This window comes from Alosa sapidissima, chromosome 22 (assembly GCF_018492685.1).
Source record: "Alosa sapidissima isolate fAloSap1 chromosome 22, fAloSap1.pri, whole genome shotgun sequence".
Classification (NCBI taxonomy): Eukaryota; Metazoa; Chordata; class Actinopteri; order Clupeiformes; family Clupeidae; genus Alosa; species Alosa sapidissima.
The window spans coordinates 18450251-18477550 of NC_055978.1; the positions used below are offsets into that span (position 1 = coordinate 18450251).

A 27300-nucleotide genomic window follows, 5' to 3' on the forward strand; every position below is an offset into this window, starting at 1 on the left:
GCTGTAGGGACTGCATTCTGACCAAGTTCGATTCAAATGATCGTTATATACAGGATGTTAATTCAAAAAGCCAATTAGATTGCAGAATTACAATAGCAAATCAGATTAGGGGATTCCAACAGCCAATTAGATTTATTCAGGTATACCATTCAGCACTGGACTACTGGCTGTGCTCGATTATCATGAAGCGGTTAGAATCATTACAAGAGGGATTTCTCAGATTGCTGTTAATCATTAAAGACATTACGGATGTAAAGTGTCTCACATAAATTCCAGCACTACAGCTGCAGAGGTCAAGGAAGGCGCTGAACAGGCTCATCTTTTGAACTAAGATCAGTAGGCTACATGTTGGACTGATCTTCATCATACGAGAATGGATACGCAGGGTCAGTACTATGTGGTCGCCAGACCAATACACTCTGAGGAATCTTTCAAGGAAACATATGAGAAGATCTACAGACGGCGAAAGACTCTACTGGACCATGTAACTGACTATTTAACGTAAGAACGCTGAGGTGGGTCAATTCAATGGCATCAGGGTTTAGGCAATAAAGTTTGGGAGAATAGTTTGAAGTTTCAAGTAGTGAAGGTCTTATCCATTGCCCATGCCTCAGCATAGAGCAGTGTTTCTCAAACTTTTTTTCTGGGAACCCACTTTTTTAAAATGACATCAGACTATCGCGATCCAACTCGTGACTGTGGTAGTTAACAAACTAGATCAGTGGTTCTCAAACTTTTCCACTTTGATCAAGGGGGCATTCTCGAGCCCCACCTGTCTCTCATCGCTCTAAGAAAGTGGTAGGTCAAGCTTAAAATTGTCAAATTTATTGAAATAATGACAAGTTCTAAATATATCCTCTTCAACAGAATGAAAATCAGCTGGTGCTGTAGATATAATAATAAATAAATACATAACACACATATTTCTGTTTTCCAGCAACATATTAGGAAGTATAGACCATTTTACAGCATTGTACAATATATTCAATGAAACACCAACATGCTGCAAATGGATCCATAATCCAGTCATACTGAGCACTGCTGGTTGGGAAATATTTTTGAAATAAACTTTGCAGGGATGTGATGTAGGCCTACTGTTTAATACATGGGATCACAAGGGTGCCTCCCAATCAGACGTTTTGCGATTTCGCTCAGAAATCTCAAAGGCATAATACTGTCGCGATCGAGGCGCCTGTCCCATACTCAAGTTTTTTTGGTGAATGCAGTAATCTTATTTGCTAGGTGAGGTAGGTGTCTTTGCCTTGTAACTGGACATTTAACTCAAATGTATTGCTAAGATATATCAAATATATCGCTAAGATAGGCCATCTTCGTCAAGAAATGTTAATTAGTGAACGTGCTTGCAGATTCAAACATGCGCTCTTCCTCCAAGAAGAGGCGACTCGGAGCTCAAACACGCGCGACAGCACTTTACCTCGGGAAAGCCACCTTGCCTCGCTGTGAAACAGTACAGCCTTTTGGTCAGCTACCATCTCTTCGCAAAGTGCGGAGAATAGACGCGCTTTTAAGGGCCGGGTTTTGATGAAATTCACCACTCTCACAACAACGTTCAAAATCTCATGTAGGCTAGGTCGGTCTAAGCTGCCTTGACACGAGCGCTTCCATGTGAATAACACAGTGCGTCCATTGCGCATCTGGTGCTACCTGGGCCCAGGCTACAGATAAACAATAAATAAAAAAAACTCCTGTTTTTCACGTCAGTTCGCGCCTCACCTGGCATGACCCACAGTTTGAGAAACGCTGGCATAGATACACTTTCTTGCCTATCTTATTTATATTTATTAATTTTGGCAGACACGTTTATCCAAAGCAACTTACGACAATAGAATAACGTTTATTAACATTTAAGCATTTTAACATTTAAGCTATAGCTAGAGTAAAATAACATAATTTAAACTACAGTGCAGAGGAAACAGCTAGGAGTTAGCCTACCACTGTAGGCCTATCTGTCGATATTAGTAGAGGATAGGAATATTTAAATGATTGCTTTTATCAGAGAGATGATTTAGCTATATAAAGAATATGTGTCAAAGAAGACATATGAGTTTATATAATAGTGACCTTTATAGAAAGTGTTACCAGCTAGCTACATAATATGGACCTGGACTTCGCCGCCGTGTCCTTCCTACACCAGCCAGCCAGCCAGCAGCTTGCCTACACGGCCATTTCAAGGTCATGAAACACTTCTAAGAATACACTTCACTTCTGAGAAAATAGTCTGGGACAATATTTTCTCAGAAGTGAAGTGTATTCTTAGAAGTGTTTCATGACCTTGGAATGGACACTTATAAAAAGTCAAGGAAGGCGCTGGACAGGGTCATCTTTTGAACTAAGATCAGGCTACATGTTGGACTGATCCTCATCATACGAGAATGGATACGCAGGGTCAGTACTATGTGGTCGCCAGACCAATACACTCTGAGGAATCTTTCCAGGAAACATATGAGAAGATCTACAGACGGCGAAAGACCCTACTGGACCATGTGACTGACTATTTAACGTAAGAATGCTGAGGTGGGTCAGTTCAATGGCATCAGGGTTTAGGCAATAAAGTTTGGGAGAATAGTTTGAAGTTTCAAGTAGTGAAGGTCTATTATTACTACTATTAATTTAGGAGACACGTTTATCCAAAGCAACTTATACGACAATAGAATAACGTTTATTAACATTTAAGCATTTTAACATTTAAGCTACAGAGCTACAGCTAGAGTAAAAGAACATAATTTAAACTACAGTGCAGAGGAGACAGCTATAGTTAGCCTACCACTGTATCTGTCGATATTAGTAGAGGATAGGAATATTTAAATGAATGCTTTTATCAGAGAGATGATTTGCAGATATAGCTATATAAAGACTAGATGCACCGCATAGCGGTACAAAATATGACCGCCGCTTAGTCCTGTACATCCGTTCCGCGAAAATAAATCACACTTCAATTGGTCTCCATGCATCTTTTACTCCATCCCCCACTCTTGAAACTTTTGTGTATGCTTGTTTGGCATGCCTGAGTGTGTGTGTGCGGCTGCACAGAAAGTAGCCTATAGGCTACTGGTGCTGAAAAGGTGAATAGATTGTAGAATAGCCAAAGAAGATGTAGCATTGTTATAAAACCTTTAAAATCTCTAAACAATCACAAGTAGGGCAGTTCATCACAGTTCATCCATTACAACTGGATTGATGAAAGGTCACATACACCTGTAGGCTACATTGTATTTAGGGAAAAGCAAAAGGTATCAGCTAATGTTATTTATTTATTTATAAACAAAAACATCTCTGTCAGTTCCATGCCGTTTTCAACAGCTATCAAAAACAAAGTTCATTTTTGGATGGATGGATTTTTTGTGAATGTTTCTTCTTCTACATAAGATTTTAGTCATCTAGTTCATGTGATACTTTATTGTCAATGCACAAATTAAGTAACAGTAGTCTGAAACGAAATGCTGTTTTACATCTAACCAGTGGTGCAAATAACTGACATGTCCAAATGGACCTTGATGAAATGGGTCGCTAGACTGTTCATACACATTTTAACGGGCCAAAGTTGAAGAGCTGTTGTCCGTTATTGTTCGTGCAAATATAGGCTGATTCATGTTCCCTTGCATTGTGTAACTGAGGTCCATGGCTAGTCTGGCTTTCACCAGACCAAGCTCAATCTTTTAAGAAATCAAAAAATAAATAGCGGGCAGGCAGATCAGGCAGGTTCACCCAGCCTAGTCCATAGGCACCCGATATTGTTTAATTTTCCGATTGAGATATCCACGCTCTGGCTATTCTAAATGCAAAAATGCATCAGGGAGTTATGACAAAACTGTAACTAACAAATCCTAATAAAACTAACAAACTAGATCCTAATAGAAAGCTGTTAGCTTCCCTTAGCTACGGGTAGGCTTATAAGGTAGGCCTATTTACAACATAAATTGTCAATAGGCTATGCTGGCGACACAAATAAAATCTCCTTTGGAAACCAATGGCTTACGCCTTACAGTAGCCTATCAAGCGGACTTAAACTGCCATATGGCGAAAAGTTGTAATAAAATTCACGCAGCTCCATGAGTCAAGGAAAGCGCGAATGAAGTAGCCACTTATGGGACCCACTACACAGTAGCTTAAGGTGTGTTGCTAAAGCAGCCATAATGAAATGAAGGTGTCATTGTTTGGATGCTTCACACACACGTGCTTTTTAATTTCACAGACTAGGCCTACAACTACCAAGCTGGAATCAAAGCACATCGATTCCCCTTTCACACCCTGCACACACTTAAAACAAATAAACAGGCGTCTCAGTCTCACGCATGTATAGGCAAAACTGTATCAGACTGGTGTAACGTTGGTAAATCTTCCATTGCACAGAATGTTTGTAGCACTTGCAACAAATGACAGTCGAAAGATACAATTACAGTGCTGCTATCAATTTGCTTGGTATAACCGCATTTATAGTTTTCTACAAATGCAATCAATCAAATTGGCCTCCATCACTCAACCAACCAACACTAACCGTAACATTACCTAGGTCCTTATTGATATTATAAGATTAACGTACCTGCAGTAAAAACCAAGCATGTCCGATAAACATCCTCAGATTTATTTCGGCTTCAAGAAGAAATGGGAATTACATTTCATGTGAACATAGTCCTATCCTTATTAGACGTTCTCTGCGGTAAACTACAGTCCTTGTAGGAAGCGTCCATGTTTTCCAACCCACTTTTTATTTAACTTCCAACAAAATTACGTCTCACTGCAAAGATGCGCCATCTAGTGGACAAACGACTACTTATCGCCAATACTGGAAATGCAGCCATGATGATGATGATGAATATTTGGCTTTCTTTTAATCCTACTGAATTTGTAATTATGTATCGGCCGTTCTAATACCGATAGTATGTGGGTGCCTGTGTGTGTATGTGCATGTGTATATGTGTGCACCGCCATCTACAGGCCAATGAGTGTACAGTCTCTAAATGTACACATAACCTAATTTTTTTTAGACCCCCCCATGGATGAAATTCTACGAAACTTGGCAAACCCCCAGAGAATGCCAGGTCAATCATACACATAAAATTTGGTGCAGTTCTGAACATCTTAACTGAAGATAGGGGCCTCCGGGGACGAAACGAAAAAATTCTGTAAAAGTCTAGTGGGGCTACATACCCACCAAATTTCATGTGCCCCGGTGGTTCGGTGTCCCGGGTATCGTTGACCAAAAATTTAGGAAGTACATGACGGGGAAAAAAAAAAAAAAAAATCTTTGACAATCCCTAGCTTCGCTAGCAGCGGTCATAAATATGTGTCAAAGAAGACATATGAGTTTAGTCACAGGATATTACCGAGACAGCATTTACATCTGTGCCAGATCCGTTTTTGAATCAGCAGATTCGCGCAGCAGTCGCACTCACTATGCAGATCTGCACCAACTTTGCGCCAGACTTGTCTGTAGCTTCTGACTGTGACAGTCCATCCAGCGGGTGCGGCGCCTATCCGGGGCAGCTTCGCAGACCAGACGCGCCACAACTGAATTGAGTCCGCCCGGCGGGTGTGGGCCGGATCCGCAGGAGCTGCGCAGACCTGACGCGCCACAACTAACGGAACACTTTTCCCCCACATAAACCTGCAACTCTACGTTATCTGATTATGCAGAGTGGAAGACTGCAGGCTGCACGTCTTTGTGATTATTGGTAAGTGCATTATACAAGTATTATTTTATAAGTAAACTGGTGTTGATGTCATCTTAGTCTGTTAAATATTTAGGCCTGTATTAAACATAAAAGTTTACAAACTTAGTTTACTCTGAAATTCTGACAACCTGAAACGTGCCAGACAAGCTGGTAGCTTAGCTGGTAGTCTAGGTTCTTTTAAACATGCATCCACAACTAATGTGAACATATGCTTTCAGGCTGAATTGGTGAGCTTTTCTTATTATTCACCAAAATCGCTGAATATCGTGTTCATTGTGTGTTAGCTGCAAATTCGTAGCCATGTTAGCGCTACCCACTTTGTCTGTAGCTAGCTAGCCTTGCTGCTAGTAGCACTGCAGGTATTGCATAGCCGGCTGGACGGCCGGCCAGCGTTTTTTAAGCCTGTTTAAAATGGATTTAGAGTGGAAAAACTTGGCAGTAAACACTAGGCTTTTTATCGAAGGTCCACAAGAATTGTCGCTGTCCTCCAGTTTAACCGGTTTGCATGTAAAGTTGATGAGACCTGTTCAAACAGGTTTTTTTTTGCGATTGCCTACCAAACTGAATATAAAGGATGCAATGCTTTGTTGGCATACTATATACTGTTATAAAATAAATAATCTTTGGATGTTGAATCTAATATTTACTACTATTTGTTTCTTTGCTTTTTGTGTTGTACGTCTCACAGGAGCAGTGAGGAAGAATCGCAGGTTGATGCCTAACGTTAACGTTAGTCCATTGGGCTAGTTTTTGCCCTGGTCCTCTGACATCCATCCGTGAACGGCGCTGCAATTCACCGTCTGCTCGAAAATATTTCTCAGGACAGCTACTAGCCTACTCTGCGAGAGATCTGCCGCTGCCGCGACCAAGGAACTGCTGCTGACCTGCTAGCAGCCTGCCCTGCAATCTGGATTGATTAGCCTAGCTAATGTCGAAGAACTCTCACGAAACAACAAACTGTCGCTGTCAAATTCCACCGAGCTGCTGATCTGCGCCGTCGTCATCATCATCATCGGACATCAGCCGGTTAGATGCAACGGACTATGTTAACATGACATTTTCTTTCAGTGCGTTTGGCGAAGTTTGTTTATCAACATAAGCCAATGAAAATGGTAGCAAAAATTAAAAGACACATTACGCTTACATTTCACATATTGGTTTGTGTTATGTTGTAGGCCTAGGTGAGGCTAGCGGACACACTGTTCTCTTTTGCCTTTTTGAAAATAAAAAACTATTTTGAAGATTACAAATTGTGTGGGTATTTTTGTGGGTCTTAATTGTCTGATAGCTTAAATATGAATCACAGACCAGGGCCAGATGAGCCCCAGATGTAGAATATGAGTCTGGGCCAGATCCGCACCAAATGCCATGGCAATATAACTGTACTGGCCCAGATCTGTCTCTGATCCGTAATTCCGACCTGTTCCGGTATTGGCCCGTTGGAAGAAATGACCCCGGGGCAGGTCCGTTTAGTGGATCTGCGCCAAATGCTAATGCAGATCTGGACCAAATCTGGCCCAAATATATTTTGCTGTCTGGATATACATATCAGACATCCCAAGTCTCCCGGAAGTTCCACGAGTCTCCTGCATATTGATAGCGGCTCCCTATGCCCGCAAATTAGCCTAGATAAAATCTCCCGGAATCAGAAGCGAGCGAGCAAGAGAGCACGCACGCGAGACCTACACCTCGAATCGCGTGTGCATCTGAGTGTAGCGCACACAAGAGGGAGAGAGAGAGAGGTGGTGCGTCATCCTGATTAGCCTGTTTTGCTAAATCAACCAATCAGTTTTTAGTGTAGGTGGGCTTTTATCTCTTTCTCCCGAACAGGTGTCATTCATGGCTCCAACGTCTTGTCACCAGTGATATGCTAATGAGTCCCAGAACGTCCACGCCCTTTTTTAGGTGAAGGAAGTAGGCACTTTGCTATTACCAGAGCCCGTCTACGGAGAGCCTGGCCACTCCGTATTAAAGGAATACGCCACCCCTAGGTGAAATTGGGTCACTCCCCGCAGTCCCTAGAGTTGGATGAGTGAGCCAAAGCGTTTTATAGCCGACCCAGCCATTGTCCTAATCTAGAAACGGCCCGGTTAGCTTTAGCTTAGCGTAGTCGCTGTAATCCGGAGATGCCAGCTAGCATGTCGTTGCAAAAGTGAATCAAATAACTCAAGATCTTTTATAATTATTTCTCGTAACCTGTACATTCACATCAAGTACAAATATCAATGCAAATTAACACAAAGGGATTTACTAGACCAATTTAGATTTGGAACTATTTTCGGGCATAGCACCGGCAAAGCACCGCTGCCAGGCGCAAAGACATCACGCAGCATCTGTAAACCCTCAACTTCCGGCAATACACCAGCGTGACTACCAAGTTCTCTGCTACTAGGCTGACACTGACAGGTGGGCTTTCTCTAAGAGTTCTAATGGCGATGAATATGGAAGATTACACGATAGATGAAGATGATGACTTCGACTACCAAGATCCAAGACCCTACCTTTTCGAACCTGAGTTCACTGAAGAGGAGTTGCGAGCTTTGGATCTGGGAAGAGAGGACGTTGCGACTAGTCAAGGCGAGTCGGATGAGAGAACGAGAGCAAACACGAACTGGTGGTGTGAGTGTGGAGTGTGCCAACCCATGGCGACTGAAATGGAGTGTTTATGCTGTGCAGAGTGGGATAAAATACTGCCATCGATGGTGGGCAATGCTCCCGAAGAGGAACGTGACCGCACTTGTGTCACTGCTACCGACGACTTCTCAGCAATGATCCATCCTGCAGTCCTCAGTTTTTTTTTCCACACTCCACACACCAGTTTGTGTTTGCTCTCGTTCTCTCATCCGAGATCCAAAGCTCGCAACTCGGACCTCCCACAGTATTAAAAATCACCATTAGTAAGTTTTAATTCCAAACACAACACCCGTTACAGGCCAAAAGGTAATTTTGCTAATTATAGCGCCACCTATAGGTCAAAAGTCATTATATTTCTATTTGGTACTGACCCCATGTACCGAGTTTGGTTTTGATACGCCAAGCTTCGCTGCTTGGCCCCCAATAAGGATTTGCGGTTTAGTATGTTGCGACAAAAAGAAAGGGAAGGGAAAATAAGGGGTTTGTGGCTCCAGGCAATCAGGAGAGAGAATCCCGATGGGAGGCTGTGGGACCCGACGTCTAAATTTGTTTACGTCTGTGGCAAACACTTCATTAGCTAAAGTCAGTCAGTCATGCTAGCTAAAGTCAGTTGATGTCCGATGTTAAATATGTCTAATCTAATAATGAAGGAATGAATGAAACTTTGCGAACTAGGAGCTGTGATTATATGTCATAGTTCAGCTCCGAGTTAGCCTGCAACACCTAGCACTAGTGCTATTGTAGTTACCATGGTAATGATAAACAAAGCCGGTCTCATATTAAAACCCTTAAAAGGTGTAGGTTTTTGAACATTCTAAGTTCCGCAACAATTTAAGGTTCTAAAATTCTATGTTGAATTCAATGAACCCAGATATTCTTTACGGAACGGAAAAAAAAACGGAAAGTACCCAGATTGTTGGAGCCATGAATGGCAGAGGCAGAGTGCCACCAAAAAGAAACATTCACCCATTTCACAGACTACACGAAAGTGTACCCTTGTCTCATAAGAGTAAAAAATAATGATAAGTCTTGCATGCAGCACTGTTTGTGGTGTTAACAGTGACTTTAGCATGGAGGGTTAAATGATTGCAAAATGTTGAGGTGAGTTTAACAAATGTCATTTTATGTGCATATTACTCAGGCCTATACTAGATGGCTAGTTCCCAAGGCTACATGAAAAGACCAAACTACCCAAATCTACATATTATCACAATTTCTATCTACAGACACTAATTAATCTAACTATATTCATCTGATAATGCACTCCACTGAAGATGTACTCTCTAGCAAGAGGCTAGCATATGGCATTTACATGGATATCTGGGCCATTTTTCCAAATCCAGTTGTGACTCCAAACGTGCTAAGAATGCAGCCCTGTCTCTGATGCCCATCATTGGCTGGCTGAGAATCTACCGGTTGAAGGAGTGGCTGCTGAATGACATCGTCTCTGGGGTCAGCACTGGACTAGTGGCGGTGCTCCAAGGTAATTAACAAACCCAGGATCAATTATCATCAAACTTCTTAGAAGACACACAGGCGTTGCACTGTTTCTGTGGCTTAGTTGTCACTGGACTAGTGGCTGTGCTCCAAGGTCACGAAACACTTGAACACACTTCACTTCGGAGAAGATATCGGTCAACCTGATGAGCCAGACCCACATCAAGATGTAGGGTCTGGGAACTTACCATTGCACTGCTCAATCCGAGGGGCGGGATAAACAGTTGTCTTTCAAATTTCCTCTGCACGCAATAAGATAGCGCTACAACTCATATGGCACGTTCCAGAGCCCATCCAAACCAGTGGAACGTGGGACTTATCCTACCTCCAACTAAGAAAAGTGCAGTGGAATGCCTGTCAAAGTGGAACCTCATACCGGCGAACTCGGGAAGCTCGACCTACCCCGACCTCACCAAAATAAGTCGGAGGATAATGGTGGCGCCCGTGGAGTCACACTTGAAAAGTAAAACTTCAAGGAATAGGCTATAAACTTTACTTCTCGTGTAGGGTTGTTTTAGACACTGCCATTTTCACACAACTTGTTTTTCATATTATGGCGTGAAATTATGTCGTCATTATCTGTTTGCATGAAGATATAGCCTACGGTCAAAGTATACCCAGTTATCTTACGTAGCGAAATGCAGTGCTTTTACATATACGGCTCCAGGACAGACAAAAACAAAGCGTGTATCCGCTTAGCGTGACGGTCGTCCATGTTTTAGTTTACATTAGTTAGATTTACATTTAGTTACATTTAGTTAGCTAGTATACTTCAGGTAGGATAAGTCCCATGTCCCATTGGTTTGAATGGGCACTGGAACGCAGCAATAGTCCCACGCATTTTCCCACCAGCGGAGCTAGTTGGCTAGTTGATCAAACTTTTGCCAATTAAAAAAAAAGCTTAACTCGAGTCGCGATTCAAAGACCGCTGTTCGCCAGCAGGAGCATCCATCTTCTTTGTTTTCAAGTAGCAGGAAATTCACGCAGAACCGTTGCCGACTCTATACACAATGTGATTGGCCTGATAGAAGTTTACTTTTTCCAGCTTGTAAGCCAACGGAGAGTTGCTAGACTACCCTGGCTGCAAATTACATTTGCTGCTGCTAGGGTGCGCCTAGATTTCTAGGCTAGTCAACCAAATCAACCAACCAAAATCTTCACACTTCACACAAAGGTTGTATCAGCGATTTCAGGCCCAAACATAAATGATCACATTCATCTAATCTTTCCTAACAATCCGCTAGCTACCTGCCCCATAAGCAGGCCGTCAAAAACATGTTTCTGTAAGCAGCCTAGGCTCCAAGATCTGTACACAAAAACAATTGCTATCAACAGGGTTGGCAACCACTCAAAGGCAAAATAAAGGTTTTCAATCAATAACTATGGAAGCATATGAGTAGCTTTATTCAAATGAGAATGCAATCTGCAATATGCAATTCAAAAAGACATTACATTGCAATTCAAAAAGACATTACATTATGCAATTGACTATTCATTATGCAATTTAATATTGCAATTTGCAATAATATCCAACAAATTGTATTTTAATCTGCAAAGTGACAATGAAACCCTAAAATCAATTCCAATCATTTTGGTTAAAAAATAGAATAAACATGGATTGAATTGCATTCCATTTTGCCATGGTACTTCAGTCTCAAAATTCAAATGGCAATTAATGTTGCATTTCAATTTTCAATATTCAGTTTCATCATTTAACTGTCAATTCGTTTTGCAATTTAATATTTAAAGTGCAATGTAGGATTGCATTTTAAAAACATATTTGGCAAAACTGTCAATGCCAGCCTGAAAAGATTTTGGATTATTTGGGGCAAAACTTCGTCACTTCAAAAATACGTCACTTCCGTGTTTACGTCTTCTTACCCAGTTAGCGTTTTCAATGGAGGAGTTTGCAGTCTGGCCGACAGACCTGGCTGTAGAGTACAGTGACAGAGGAGGCATTTGCGATTTTCAAGGGGGCACATTTTTTGTTTATTGGGGGGGGGGGGGGGGGGTGTTGGCGGCGCAAACATATCATGTCACAGTTGATGAATAATGTTAACCGTGACCGCGAGTAGGCCTAGTGTCCGCGAGACCCAGCTGTGTTCTTACATTATTAAGGCTCTTATGTTGCTGCTGATAACTTTGCCAACCAGCGGCATCTTTAGTAGCACCCCCTCCCCCCAGCAATCAGTAGCCTACAAATAAGCATCATATACAACAATTCAGCGAGATAGATTTGGCCAAACGTGGGCCCGGAGCGACCGCACCCCCCGGTCCGCTTATGAGGCTAGCCAGACCACGGAGGGGAGTCTCCGTTGAGTGTGTGTGTGTGTGTGTGTGAGAGAGAGAGCAGGGCAAGGAAAGGCTGTGTGAGTTTTAGCCTAACTAACGACAATGGACGACAGAGTGGGCGATCTAGCCCTACTTGTCCTGTGAACTCCAAAGAGCTTCGCGATCTCCCTAATAGGAGAGGTAACCCTCTATTCCCTCCAGTGGTATCCACAGAAGGTCTCCTCACCGGCACGGTGGTGGTCTACATAATCAGCCAGAGACCTTATGCTGCTTTCGAGATGTCATGGAAATCCGCCACCCGAGTTGCTCTGACGCGCAAACGTGACGTAATTGCCTGGCTCGTACCACTTATAGTGTTCCAAATGCGTCTTTGGGCATTTGCTACAGGACGAGTTGGAAAGAACATGGACGCCACCAGTGCAGCAGCTGCCATGCTAATGACATACTATAGAAGTACTATAAAACTACTATAGTGGCTTTAGGATATTATAGAGGTATTACAGAACATAACAAACGTCTGAGCTGTACTGTAATCACAGAAGTAGTCATATAGTAGGCTACTTCTATAGTATGCCTGTCCATTGTCTACTAAACCACTAGCAGCAACACACATTATAATGTTTTTCTACAGAAACACGAACATTTCAAGTAATTCCATTGTTGCAAGTCTTACATTTCAGTACTATTTAGCCATTTTTGCCTATTTCATTTTTCAACAAGTGCAGTCGCGTTTTTCTCGAGCCACCAGGCCAGGGGCAGTGGCAGGCTAGTTGTTGTTATTGTTAGCAATGTAGCCTTTTAGCAAACCAGTTCGAAAACAAAACATTACATTGTATTGCACGCACAGCAGAACCGTGTAATGCATATATTGGTGACCGGACTGAAGCAGCAATGTAAATAGGTGTGTACGAGCATTTAAAATCGACATTAAAACGACCAACGTAGTACAAATACAAAGACAATACATATCAACTTAACATGAAATGTGGGCGCAGCCATCTTTGTTTATCTTTGTTGTGCGAGTCGTACGTTCTTCCTGGTTCAGCTCGGAGTACTCTGAGGAGCCCCGAGTCGGACGGGTGATATTACGACCTAAAGGGGGCGTGTCTTCCCAAAATGCCGCAAGAAAGCTGGGTAATTTACACTTTCCAACCCGGGCGGTGGATTTACGAGACAAATAAAAAGCAGCATTAGTGCAGCTGCAAACTCCTCCATTCACTTTTAACACCTACGTCAATATTGGCGCCAGACCGAGGCTCGGTTTGTAACTTCTCCGGAAGTAGATAGATATCGCTATTTGTTTACGGACCTGGAAACACCATGTCATGGTACTGCTGCGAGGGATTCATGTCGGAATAAAACTTTCCATCGGTTTCCAGTGAATCCTAAAATACGCCGAGAGTGGATTGTGAAAATAAGGAGAGACATTGGTCCACATTTTCAGGTAAGATATTCAAGTCCGGGGACTAACGTTAATGTGAGCTACAACAACTAGCGGTAGATAATGACGATGGCTAACTAGTTTCATATCTTGTGAAATGTGCTAAAAATGTGGGGGTTCACTTAATGTACAGCTTAGGCAAGTGCCCTAAACTTACCAGCCACTCTCTGACTAATTGTAATGGCCAAACACGTTTAATTAATATAACTGTACATGTGAGGTGGTAGATGTTAGCTGCCGTTTGGTTGAGATTTTATCATAGACCACTGTAGTGACGCTAATGTGCACGTTCAACAGATTACTGAAAACACGAGAGTATGTGCTGATCATTTCACGGAGAACTGCTTTACCAAAACAATAACCGGACTCAAGAAGCTTAAAGGAATTATCCGGAGTAAAATGCACTTTAGATCAATTTACGGATGATTGGGAGTACATACGTTGAGTTGACATCAAAATCATGTCATTCGGATGTGTTTTGAGAAAGTTCGATTTTACCGTTTTTAGTCAAAACTCGTTAGCCTGGAAGTGACCAGGGCAAGTCATTTCGCCTACAAAACGCTATTTTTATACCTCTTCTACAGTTCCAAACAACATTACACTTACGTGGTAGTGAGTAGAGGGTCCCTAAAGCCAAACCGTAGTATCTCGAGGTCTTTATGTGGTCGGATAGAGAGTCCAGAATGAATTTCATCAAGCCAGTACCTTTCCGGAAATGTTGCTGCTGCAGCTGGCGACGGGAAAGTCCGTAGGAGTCGATTGCCGAGTGTGGAGTAACACCAGAGCCCGTCTACGAAGAGCCTTCCCACTCTCTATTAATCCCATACAAACTGAATTTGGCTGCAGTTTACCAGAGTTCACGATCGCGGGCGAGTCCAAAATACATGGGGTCCTATGGAGCTACATGGCTACATTTATTGTTTTCACCTATTTAACAATTGAAACCCTCAGATTTTATTTTATTTTTCGCAAAATGGATATGGATTATCAATCAAAAGTGAAATAATCCGGGAGTCATGTCCTTTCGTTTTCTTACAGGTTGGGTCGTTGTTGCCCATAACACGCTAGCATTGATGCTATGCTATGATCATGCTAATGAATGACGTCATTGACACGTTTGAAAGGCTTTTTAGAACAATTAAGTGACTTTAAAAAATATAATACTCAACCAAGTGTATTGTCTTTGTCTCCCCTTTCGAATACAATATTCAAATTACTTGAAAAAAATTATATCCCGAGAAAAGTGGATTTTGAGGGGTACAGCTCCATAGACCTCCATTCATTCTGGACTCGCCCGCGAGCGCCCCTAGATGCAGTACCACACCGGAAGAGTTCTGAGAGTGAAGGTTCTCCCCTTGACATTCTCTGGTAACACGCTCTGGAAATTCACAATTTCGTTGCCTTTTTTTTTTTTAAATAGTCCAGTCCATACAACTTCATTTCAATTTCGAAAGAAATACTGGACTATGTTTAAAAAAAAAAAAAAAAACATCCGAATGACATGATTTTGATGTCAACTCAACGTATGTACTCCTAATCATCCGTAAATTGATCTAAAGTGCATTTTACTCCGGATAATTCCTTTAAGGAAGGGACTGTACCGACTCTGTTTGCATGGTCCTCTAAGCCTGGCCGGAGGAAACTGAGCAGAACAAGGTAATGTACATATACACCCACCAAGTGTCATTAACTAAAAGTACAACGTGATAAACTAAAGACTGGCAAGCAGGAACACTTAATGTTAATGTTGAAGCTAAATGCAGATTGAGAGATTGTTCTGTTTTTCCTTTTATGCCACTTTTGAAATCTATCCAGACAACTTTAAACTTAACTTATTAACTGAGACATTGTCAGCTGACAGGCAGCAGAATATTAATAATAGCATGTTTCTTAGTTATCAAGTTTTATTTAATTCCTTCACCCAGTTCTACAAATTATTAGGCTTTATGAAAAAAATCTTTCAAGGTAATTGTTAACTAAACAGTTAACCTGTCATCGGATGTAAGGAAAATCGTGTATCTATTGTTGTTCAGTGATGCAGATGCTGTCACATGTGTAGAGGACATACCTGATGATGACCTGACATACACATCCAGGTAATCCATATGTTTGTTTACTAAGCTTTAACACTGCTCAGTTAGGTGAAAAGACATAATAAACTACTCAGACGGCTACAACATTGTTTTTCTTTGCACTTTTTTCAGCACCGTGGAGACAAGTTTACCACATGCAGATCATGATTACGACCAAAGACCCCTGCCACTGGAGGAACAGCTTCAAGAGGCATGCAAGACCATCGCATCACAAGAGGAGGAGCTTGAGAAACTAAGAAATAACCGGTTCTTTCTTGAACGATTCCAATGTGATGACAGGCTAATTATGTTCTACACAGGATTTAAAGACTATCTGACTCTCATGGCTGTTTTTATGCCTTTGAACCCTTCGGCTGAGAACATGGTAGGTTGGAGTCAAGCAAAGAGACTAAAACAAGCAGATCAGCCCATCATTAGAAAGGGATTTCAAGAGCAAAGCCTACCTCTTATTGATCAGTTCTTTCTCTTCTTGTGCCGCTTGAGGCAGGGTTTTTTAGTGCAGGACCTTGCTACCCGTTTTAATGTATCTCAAACAACTGTCAGTAGAATTTGCATCACTTGGACAAATTTCCTCTACTACACGTTGGGATCTATTCCTATTTGGCCCTCACGACAGACGGTAAATTAACTCATGCCTCAGTCCTTCAAAAATACTTTCCCACGTACAGAATTGCATGTCCAAAGGCCCAGCTCAAAAGTACTAAATTCTGAAACATATTCCCATTACAAAGGAACCACCACACTTAAGTCCTTAGTTGGCATAAGCCCATATGGTGCAGTAACATTCATTAGTGACTTGTACACAGGGTCAATATCAGACAAAGAAATCACAAAGTCTTCAGGCATTCTCTCTTTGCTGGAGGAAGGGGACGAGGTGATGGCAGACAAAGGCTTCCCTACTGGAGACCTATTGTCTGCCATGAATGTCAGTCTAGTAATACCACCAATCCTAAGGTCTGACAGACAGCTTACTACAGAGCAGGTGGCAAAGACTCAGGAAATCACTCGTCTTAGGATTCACGTTGAAAGGGCTATTAGAAGAATTAAAGAATACCATATCTTTGACAGAACATTACCCATGACCACTATGGGGTCTATAAACCCAGTATGGAAGGTGTGTGCCCTGCTCACAACTTTTCAGGGCCCATCAGGGGCGTCGCTAGCTATTTAAAACATTCGGGGCTAGAGCCCAGAACTTAGAGACCTTTTTGTTCAGGGGTTTCTCCCCCGAGAGATTTTGAAAATCGGGCTGATGAACATGCAATTTTAACCTACTTTGAGAATGAAAAGGAAGGCCAATTGTAATGACTCACGTCACGGCATTCTGAATATTTTGATGTTTAAAGACCGTGTAAGGAGAACGTCTCTTCTGCCAAAGTGCACCACATACAACACCCAAAATATGATATTAAAATAGCCTGTAGAATAAACATCGTCATGCACCTCTGTCAAGTGCACAGGTGTGAGCGTTCGTCTCGGGATAAACATTTGGACGTCATCCCCTTCAATTAATGGGCTATGGGTGCCTTGAAGCAATGCATTTGGGTTGTGTAGGCTATCACAAACTTTTGCCCAAAGAAAAGGTTCCATTCTGTCAAAATCAAGCCCAACATGCATTGCTTGGAAGCCCCCTCAAACGAGGTCAGGTTTACCATATTTACTGCGCATGTGATTCAATAGTAAATCACGATATATTGAAACTGAGCTGATCGAAATGTCCTCCTGGGTTGCGGGAGATGATGACACACTGTGAGTTTCCACTTCTTGTCCCTGCTCTGCCCTTTTTTTTCTCTAAAGAAACTTCTAATATCCATTTGTCCTTCTGTATACTTATTTCGCTAAGGCTAGTTAGTAGAAGCACGAAACAGCAAATTCTAGCGTAGAGGAGAATTGAAATTGCAACATTTTGCAACAAATGATTCTAAACCGACCAGATCACGTCGGATTTTCTTGCGCTGCTGTTAATGCACACAATGGACACAAACACAAAAGTCTCTTTTACGGGGCTATTTATTTCATTCACGATTAGAGTTTTTGTTGTTGTTGGCCCATAGATCCGGGGCTATAGCCCCGAATGCCCAGGTCTAACGACGCCACTGGGGCCCATTATTCTAATCGTGCCATTAGTCTCATTCATGGTCTCATTCATGTACATATGTTTAACAGGGCTCAAGTTAATGTATGTTACAATGTTATGTTATTTTTATAACTTGTTATTCAATAGTGCATCGCACTGTACTGCACTGTATATGTTGACTTTAAAGTCACTTTGTATGAAATGTTTTTAAATGCTTACACCTAAATGAATTAATAAATGTGCAGAAAGAAGGTAAGACTTTGTGTTTGTATAATTGTCTTTTACAGTAGAGTAGTAACATTTTGTTTTGTGGAAAAAAACATAGCAGACGTTTATAATGAAGTACAAACAACTCTTTACTTACATATTTGTATAAATCCCAAAAGGTTGTGTAAAATGTGGTACAAAGAGGAAAGATTAACTGATTAGTCAATCCTGAAAATAACACTTGCTGCACTAAACTACATCTTCTTCACTTCAAAAGAGCTGGTAAGAAGTGTTGGAAATAGAAGCAGTCTAGTTTCTGCTTCACATCTGCCCACATGTTTGCATCAAAATACGGTCTCTCTAAGTGAAAGTCAGTGTGAGACATGATAACTGATAACTCAGGACAGACCCGAGAGGAATGTCACCATAAGGTGATGGGATATACTGTGGCTCATACGTTTGGGAGTTCATTAAAGATGCCAACTGGCATGTGCTTCCTATTTCATTAAGATTTCTTTGCAATCTCTCTGCAAAGTCTTTACAAGGAAGGGGAAGTGACACTGGACAATAAAGGTTACTGACAACCCCTTCACTCCGTACCTTTGTAGCAGGGGCTAGATCATTTTGCTGTGGCTTTATTTTATTTATTTCCACTAAATTATTGGGTTTAGGTGTTAAACCCAGCGAACGTTGAGGGATGTGCCAGGTTTGAGGCAATGACGTCTTGCTTTGCACAGGGGGGACAGACTTCAATCCCAACTTCTGGTAGTGTGCTAATGTGTACAATAAGCCAATAACATGTGCACAACGGCCCAGGCCAGCTTTGCAGTTGCATATCACCTCGCCGATAACTGGATTTCCAGCTGAAAGGTCCACCTGAAAAAGACAAAAATACAGTAAAATGTGTTATTCTACTCTCGTCACATTAGTTGAATGTTCAATGTTAAATTATATAGTAAGAATAAGTATATAGAACTGTAACACAAGCACTGACACATACCATAGTAATGTGTACCAGAATCAGGAGTTCGGCACATTTAAAAAGGATTTTGGGGTTACTTCCAAATGGTAATTGTTTTGGTTAAAAATCAAACAGCATTATTTTGATTCAAGTACCTCTGTACAACAGATTACAATTTATGTGATCCTGTTTAAATTGTAATTCTGTACAGAAAATAAATATGTGGGATTGAAATTGACTGAGAAGTGAGAACTCCTGCTCTACACTAGGAAATGTACAGCCTCTGAATACTTAGCCAGCCTGACTACCTGAACTGTGTAGGGTGTCTGTGTCTTCCTCATGGATGGAAATGCCCTAGCTTTCACTGTGCACCCATCCTCTCTCCTCCTGACTAGTATTCACAAAATGAGCACATCAAAGAAGATAAAGATTAACATTATATATTTGAATTCATTTTGTCAGCTGGTTGACGCATGTTAATGCTACGTTTGTAAGACGTGTTTTCTGTCTGCCACCTGTTAACACCGTTAACGTTAGCTACATTAAATTGTGCTGCGCTGGCTAGCTAACTTGTCACGTCCTCGTTTACCGTAAAGAGAAAGCACAGGCGAACTATATGACAGTGCATACATTGGCAAAACAATATTGACAAACGAAACGAACATATTGGTCATTTACAACAACAATAAATAATAACAGTAACATTAGGCTAATGTTGTTCACTAGTCATTTTATCGATAGGTAGCTCACTTTATTAGTTAACGTTAGCAGTTTGTTCTCACATGCTTACCTTTAATGTCATGAATATACCCCTCGATAAAGTTGCTGTATCCCTTTTTTTGGACACTTCCAGGGATGGGATGCCCTTCATCTGCCCAAGTTTCGACTTGTCCAGCAGTTATTGGGGGGGGGGGGGGGGGGGGCAGCAGCTGTAAGTTTTCGGTCCAGCATATGTAATGACCGTGCTGCTTGTCAGACAGTGACAGCTCAGTGTTTTCTCGCCTCCACCGAAGCCACGCCCATGTTACTACCAACCCAAGCCTCGCTTTCGCTCATAATGGCAGTTAGGTGATATCCGAGAATGTCTAATAATGGGAGAACTGCCACTCTCGGAGAACTTCCGGTTTCTGAACTGGTTGCAGTTCCTTCTGTGGTTCCACATGAGGGCGCTCGTCCACGAGTGCAGAATGAATGGAGGTCTATGGAGCTGTACCCCTCAAAATCCACTTTTCTCGGGATATCATTTTTTTAAAAGTAATTTGAGTATTGTATTCGAAAGGGGAGGCAAAGAAAATACACTTGGTTGAGTATTATATTTTTTAAAGTCACTTAATTGTTCTAAAAAGCCTTTCAAATGTGTCAATGACGTCATTCATTAGCACAATGCTAGCGTGTTATGTGCAACAACGACCCAACCTGTAAGAAATCAAAAGGACATAAGAACTCGTTCATTCAACTTTTGACCTATAACCCATGTAGAAGTTATACAAACTACAATCAAATCTGAGATTTGTCAACGACAATCAGGTGAAAGAGACAAATTTAGCCATCTAGCTCCATTGACTCCCATTTATTCTGCACTCATGCCGATCGCCCCCAGTGAAACTCTGGTGGAACTGCATCCAAAATTCGGTACAATGGGACTTAAAGGAGAATTCCGGTGTGATATTACCCTAAAGTGTATTGAAACATGATGCCGAGTGTGAACGTATGTCTCATAGCCCATCTCGGCTTGTCCCCTGCACTCCACCAGACACTCCACTATTGAAAAAGCTGTTGGTAGCATCGGCTAACTAGCGCCAGATTTTGGAGTGCAGGGGACAAGCCGAGATGGGCTATGAGACATACGTTCACACTCGGCATCATGTTTCAATACACTTTAGGTCAATATCACACCGGAATTCTCCTTTAATACAGAGTGGCAAGGCTCTCCGTAGATGGGCTCTGGTGATATGGACCCTTTCAAGAGAGTTCCATTATCAGCATCATAGTTGGCCCCACAAGACTTCCTTTTTAACATTCCATATGTTATCTTAATGCAGAGGAAGTAGATTGGGGCCCAAATAGAATGTTTAAGCATTGTTTTTGTTTTTATTGTTGGAAGGGTCTATAAGCGAATTGCAAGCGCTAACTGGGTAAGAAAAACACGGAAGTGACGTAGCCTAGTTCCCGCCTTAACGAGTGACTTGACAGATTGCAATGCGTTTGGCAGATTGAATGGCCATTTGAATTTTGCAACAAAAAGACCATGACCAAAGTGCAATGCAATCACGGGGGGCGCTATTTCTTTTCTATTTGAATAAAATGCCTCAAAACGATGGCAAAACGTTTTGCCCAAATAATCCAAAATCTTTTCAGGCTGGCATTGACAGTTTTGCCAAATATGTTTTTAAAATGCAATCCTACATTGCACTTTAAATATTAAATTGCAAAACAAATTGACAGTTAAATGATGAAACTGAATATTGAAAATTGAAATGCAAAATGAATTGCCATTTGAATTTTGAGACTGAAGTACCATGGCAAAATAGAATGCAATTCAATCCATGTTTATTCTATTTTTTAACCAAAATTATTGGAATTGATTTTAGGATTTCATTGTCACTTTGCAGATTAAAATACAATTTGTTGGATATTATTGCAAATCGCAATATTAAATTGCATAATGAATTGTCAATTGCATAATGTAATGTCTTTTTGAATTGCATATTGCAGATTGCATTCTCATTTGAATAAAGCTACTCATATGCTTCCATAAATAACCGATGAGATGCGCGTTTAGGAGAGCTTAAATTGCACGGGAGGGAGTAGCAAGCTAGCTCTCTGTTTTGTTTGAACATCAACAGAAGTGACGTATCCCCGCTATCGCTGATACAACCTTTAAGGGCCTATCACATTGTACACGGTATGCACTGTGCTCGCCGCTAGGTTTCTCTTGGTTAAGATCACGTCCCAAAGATTTTTGTTCTGCTCGCCGCCGGGCTCAGCGCAAAATACCAATGACTTACAGCGCGCCACGGTCAAAGTTCAACATGATTAATATCTTAGTGTATATTGCAGTATTTTGTAGATACACAACATATGCTTACTTTACTAAATGTTTAGATAAATAGATTTAGATAAATAGTCAGGAGGAGCAGGTAGACTGACGAGCCAGACCCACATCAAGATGTAGGGTCTGGGAACTCACCATACCCAGTGCTCAATCCGAGGGGCGGGATAAACGGTTATCTTTCAAATTCCCTTTGAACGCAATAGGAGTCCCATGCATTTTCCCACCAGCGGAGGTAGTTGGCTAGTTGATCAAACTTTTCAGTCCAGTCGCGCTGTTCGTCAGCAGCAGCATCCATTCATTCATTGTTTTCAAGTAGCAGGGAATTCACGCGGAACCGTCGCAACTCTTCCGTCATTATGTTAAGCCCATCCATCGACTCTACACAATGTGATTGGCCTGACCGAAGTTTGTTTTTTCCAGCTCACAAGCCAACGGAGAGTTACATTTGCTGCCACTAGGGTGCGTCTAGATTTCTAGGCTAAGGAGCAGGTGTTCTGGATGCAAATGAGAGCAATCCAAATGACAGTGAGGGACTGCACGATAAGGCCCTGTTGTATTGCACAAACCTTTCGCAATTTCCTTGTGTTCTATGCTGATGTACAAATGATGTCAAACATGATAAGAAAATCAAGACTTTTGAGTATGTACACACACACACAAAGAGAGAGAGAGTAAGAAAGAGCACCAAACAAACTTAAAGGAACACCAGGCAACGTTTTCGTGTTAATTAATCATCTTCGTAATTCAGTATATGGTTAAATGACTCATTACAGGGCGAATGAAAACTCTCTCGCCCGCCCTTACTGCCTGTAGGAAGAATATCCCGATTTCAAGTTCGGTGTATCCGACCCGCCGACCTTCAGTCTCAGACATCGCGAGAAGCAGAATCAGTTTACATCCTGCATCCCCAGCACAGGGGTAGGCTAACGAAATGCTAGTGATTGTTGCAAACGTGTGTATAATGGCAGAGCCGGCGAAGAAGCAGCGAAAACCCTTGACGGAAGATGCAAAGAATAGGAAAAGAGCTTCAGACCGAGCGAGGGCTCGCACACGTATCGACACGTACAGGCGCTAGGGGGAGCTTCGTAGAGAAAAAGCATCAGGCTTGCCTGGTGTCCCTTTAAAATATTTACAGCAACTTTATAAGTTTGATCTTTTTTGCAATAGGTCAGACATAAAACATGTAAACCCTGTGTACCTAAAGTGTCACTCTTCCTCTCTAATGTTGATGTGATGTCCTGCAGGCTTGGCCTTTTCCCTGCTGGCCTCGTTGCCTGCCAGCTATGGGCTCTACACAGCCTTCTTCCCCACTATAGTCTACTTCTTCCTGGGCACCTCCCGGCACATCTCAGTGGGTGAGGACACAATAGTCACAATCATTGTTATGCAGCAATATCACATGGGAGAAACAGTGGGGTATTACAGAACAATAGTTTTAGAACAGCAGACTATGTAAAATAGAAATAGTGCTTACAAGATTCTAATTGGCTTGTTAAATTAAGGAAAATCCATGCTAACATAACATGCTGTAAGTGCTGTTACTCCACTTTCTATTTTGTTGCATGCATATACCTTACAAGCATGCATGCAGCACAACCACCATAGCAACCAACATGATTAGCCTAGCAACCACCATAGCAACCATGTTATTTAGCATAGCAACCACCCTACGTACCCTAGCAACACCATAACAACCATCCAAATTACCCTAGCAACCATCTTAATTACCCTAACAACAACCTAGCAACCATCCTAATGAACCAAGCAACAACCACTATAATGTTACCCTAGCAATCACCATAGCAGCCAGCATGATTACCCTAGCAACCAGCATAGCAACCACTTTATTTATGTGTTTTGGCTTATTGGATGTTGCGTTAATGCAGATAACTTTTCCTCCGTGTGCCCGATTTTCAAAAATGAGGTACTTTTGCGATCCTTTTGGTAAACTGCACCTGATCAAGCCCACTCTTGCAGTTCCTCTGAGATGCAGTTAGTTGTTTATTGTAATTTTGGCACAATGTAAACATCTACATGTAGCCCCCCACACATCTGTGGTTTCCAGGCTCCTTCCCAGTTCTGAGTCTCATGGTGGGGCAGGTGGTGACACGTCTGGTGCCGGACACAGGGCCTACAGCCAACATCACCGGCTTTGAGGGACTCACTCCAAATGAGCAAAGGGTCCTCGTCGCCTCCTCTGTCACCTTTCTCACCGGACTGATCCAGGTGTGTGTTAGAATCAGAATCAGAATCAGCTGGTTAATCTTTGCTCTCAAAGCACAACACACTTAACATAAAATAATAAAAATAAAAAAACATAAAAAGAGTAAAAGAATAAAAACAGAACAGTAAGAATACAATGAAGGGCAGTAGGATATGGCCATGTATAAGAATAAATACAGTGTTTGCAAATAAATAAATAAATAGACACTATGGGTGGTATAGGGTTGCCAAGTCATGGACATCTCAACAGACATAGGCAAGATGCAATATACACTTGAAAAGAGGGTGGGAATAGTGCAATATCAGTATAGACTTAGGTTTAAGATTAAATATAAATATAGTGCAAGGCAGTTCAGTGCAATGGTCATGTATTAATAACAATACTGTAACTGTAAGGTTGAAGTACACATGAGGTAGATGAGCAGAATAGTGTTGATTGACTTTGTTCAGTGTAAGGGTGGGGGCTGTTTCTGAGTGTTCAACAGAGTGACTGCTTGGGGGAAGAAGCTGTCTCTGTCGGCTGGTTTTGGCAAACAGTGCCCTGTATCGTCTACCAGAGGGAAGGAGGTTGAACAGTTTGTGACCAGGATGTGAGGGATCTGTAGAGATTTTTGCTGCCCTTTTCCAGAGCTCATGTTTCAGTGAAACACAAGGCAGCGGATCTATAAAAGTCCGAGTTGGTTTGGTTTAGAGTTTCAGTACATACCTCACCTGTGATTACACTATTTTATTGTAACTTTTGAGACTGAGGTAACCTAATGTGAGCAATGTGAAATGAAACAAACTCTATATGACTTGTCAATCTATAGTGGTAATTATTGATCTAAGCCTTCTTTGTTTTGCTGAAGGTGGCATGTTTGTCCTTTGTCTTTTTTGCTGATTTACTGACCCGTAATATTTAACAGGATTCACAAGATCTGTCCAAACAATGACATTGTGTTGAAATGTCATAACGTATCTTTGCCTTCCATTGTCCTCCATTTCCTTTCCACTCAGTTGGGGATGGGACTGCTGCAAGCAGGCTTCATCGTCATCTACCTGTCGGACACCCTGGTGTCCGGCTTCACCGCGGCTGCAGCCATCCTCATCCTGGTGTCGCAGCTGAAGTTCATCTTGGGTCTCACTGTACCTGGAATAAGTGGGCCGCTGTCCCTTATATATGTGAGTTGTAGTGCGAGGGTGTCAGCTGTCCACCTGTAGGCAAATAAAGACCAATATCCTGACAGGATGCACACCTGTAACCTGATCCTATTTCACACACAAAAAAAACATTAGTGTCATTAAGCACATTGGTGAATACTCACAAATGGTAAATGTAATGTAGTGCTGTCTCTTTTGATGTCTCCTATCACAGACACTGGAGAAAATCTTCTCCCAGATCACATCCACCAATATCTGTGACCTGGTGATGTCTATGGTGATCATGCTAGCTGTGTTTGTAGTGAAGGAGATCAATGACAAGTACAAGTCAAAGCTTCCGGTGCCAATACCTATAGAAGTCATTATGGTGAGGGCACTGTTTTCTGCTTTGGATATCCAGTCTTACATAAGAAAACCTTGATTACTGTACTTGTTTATTAAGTTGTTTATTTGTACTAGACCATAATTGCATGCGGCGTATCGTATGGCTTCAACTTCAAGGAGCGGTTCAGGATAGACGTGGTGGGTCAGATGGTGAAGGGGTCAGTGAGAACAGTATAAACTATATAATCTGAATAAATGTTCTGTTCATTTTGTATCTTATTAAGTTACGGAAGCGTATTGCTGCCACACTAAAATAAATAAAAAGGCTCAGTATCACGTAATTATGTGAAAAGTTTCTTGTTATAACAATATCTTTTTCACGTTTTAATAAGATATTTATCACGTTATTACATGAAATTATCACGTTATTTCAAGATATGATATTTTCACGTTTTTAGAAGATATTTATCACATTATTACATGAAATTATCACATTATTTCAAGATAACGAAACTTATTTAACATAATTACGTAATACTGAGCCTTTTTTTTAGTGTGGCAGCAATACGCTTCCGTATTTACGTAAAGTAAATACATTCAGTTATTAATTTTATTTCAAATTCTCCATTCCATCCAATTATCAAGTATTCAGATTGTCCATGTTTACCCTTTTGCAATGTACTTCTCTTTTCTCAGATATGAGTCCCCAATGCTTCCAAATGTGGAAGTCATGGAATGCAGCATAGCAGAGGCGATCCCCATGGCTGTAGTGGGATTTGCGGTGGCCTTTTCTGTGGCCAAGGTCTATGCTGTCAAACATGACTATGTCATTGATGGAAACCAGGTCAGCACTGTTCAAAGTCTGATGAAGGAATTGGCATTATTTACATAACAACTTTTAGATTAGGTACTTTGTGTTTGCAGACCTATGCACACATTGGAAGCGGACATCTAGCTATCTTTACATTCCATGCAGATAAAATATAAATAATCTGCACTTGGACATAGCTGAATGAGATTTTGAGATCTGAAACAATGCCTGCAGTGTGACACAAACATATTTTCCATCACTGTCTCAATCATAAAAAGTAGTTTCACCTCCAATAAAAAAATGTCACCATAAAAATGATCATAATTAGTCAGTTAAGGTTATTCATTAAATTATATGCTGTCAATCTAACAAAGGTCTATAACTGCATTTGTATCCCTCTCTGCTAGGAGCTGGTGGCTTTTGGGGCCAGCAACATTGTTGGTGCGTTGTTCAGATCGACTGTGGCGAGTACGGCCCCCTCGAGGACAGCAGTGCAGGAGAGCACAGGAGGGAAGACACAAGTAAACCAACACTCCAACAAACTGTGATAGACACTACTAACTACTGCTGATTATGTGCTCTGACTGCTGTATCAGTGGGACGGGCTCTTTTGTGCTGTGATCAGTGCAGTTTTTTTTTTTTTTTTTTTTTACTTGGTTAGATCTGATTTCAGGCTTGCCAGGGTGACAGCTCTCGCCTATTCAAAGGACAAATGTGATTTGTATCGAACTGCATTTACACTGCATTTACACACACATACACACTGTGATACATGCACAACAATACTGTGACACAACTTGAACTGTGAGCCGGTGTGGTTGTTCAAGCTGAATCCAAGGTGTTGACTTGATG

The 27300-nt window shown here is 41.5% G+C and overlaps 1 protein-coding gene and 1 long non-coding RNA gene across 7 annotated transcripts in view; one reads left to right on the plus strand and one right to left on the minus strand.

The window, feature by feature from the left end:
• The first annotated feature begins 300 nt into the window (after nt 1–300).
• Nucleotides 301–27300, plus strand: part of LOC121697780 (chloride anion exchanger-like) — a 35880-nt gene continuing 8880 nt past the window's right edge. Inside the window, exons 1-9 of one of the 6 annotated variants that reach the window (XM_042079477.1) lie at nt 301–501; nt 9671–9810; nt 23195–23305; nt 24016–24176; nt 25170–25334; nt 25528–25680; nt 25773–25855; nt 26334–26481; nt 26856–26969. In XM_042079477.1, the coding sequence (XP_041935411.1) occupies nt 374–501; nt 9671–9810; nt 23195–23305; nt 24016–24176; nt 25170–25334; nt 25528–25680; nt 25773–25855; nt 26334–26481; nt 26856–26969 (1203 nt within the window). In that variant the 5' untranslated portion in view covers nt 301–373. Of the gene's footprint in view, nt 516–2347; nt 2536–9670; nt 9811–13207; nt 13561–23194; nt 23306–24015; nt 24177–25169; nt 25335–25527; nt 25681–25772; nt 25856–26333; nt 26482–26855; nt 26970–27300 lie in introns of those variants that run through there. The other 5 variants (XM_042079479.1, XM_042079476.1, XM_042079478.1 and 2 more) reach the window with 5 other exon arrangements.
• On the minus strand, nt 18668–19890 carry LOC121697783. The gene is made up of 3 exons (XR_006026548.1): nt 19686–19890; nt 19204–19286; nt 18668–18810 (listed from the first exon to the last, which is right to left on the minus strand). It is a non-coding gene; the product is annotated as an uncharacterized LOC121697783 (long non-coding RNA).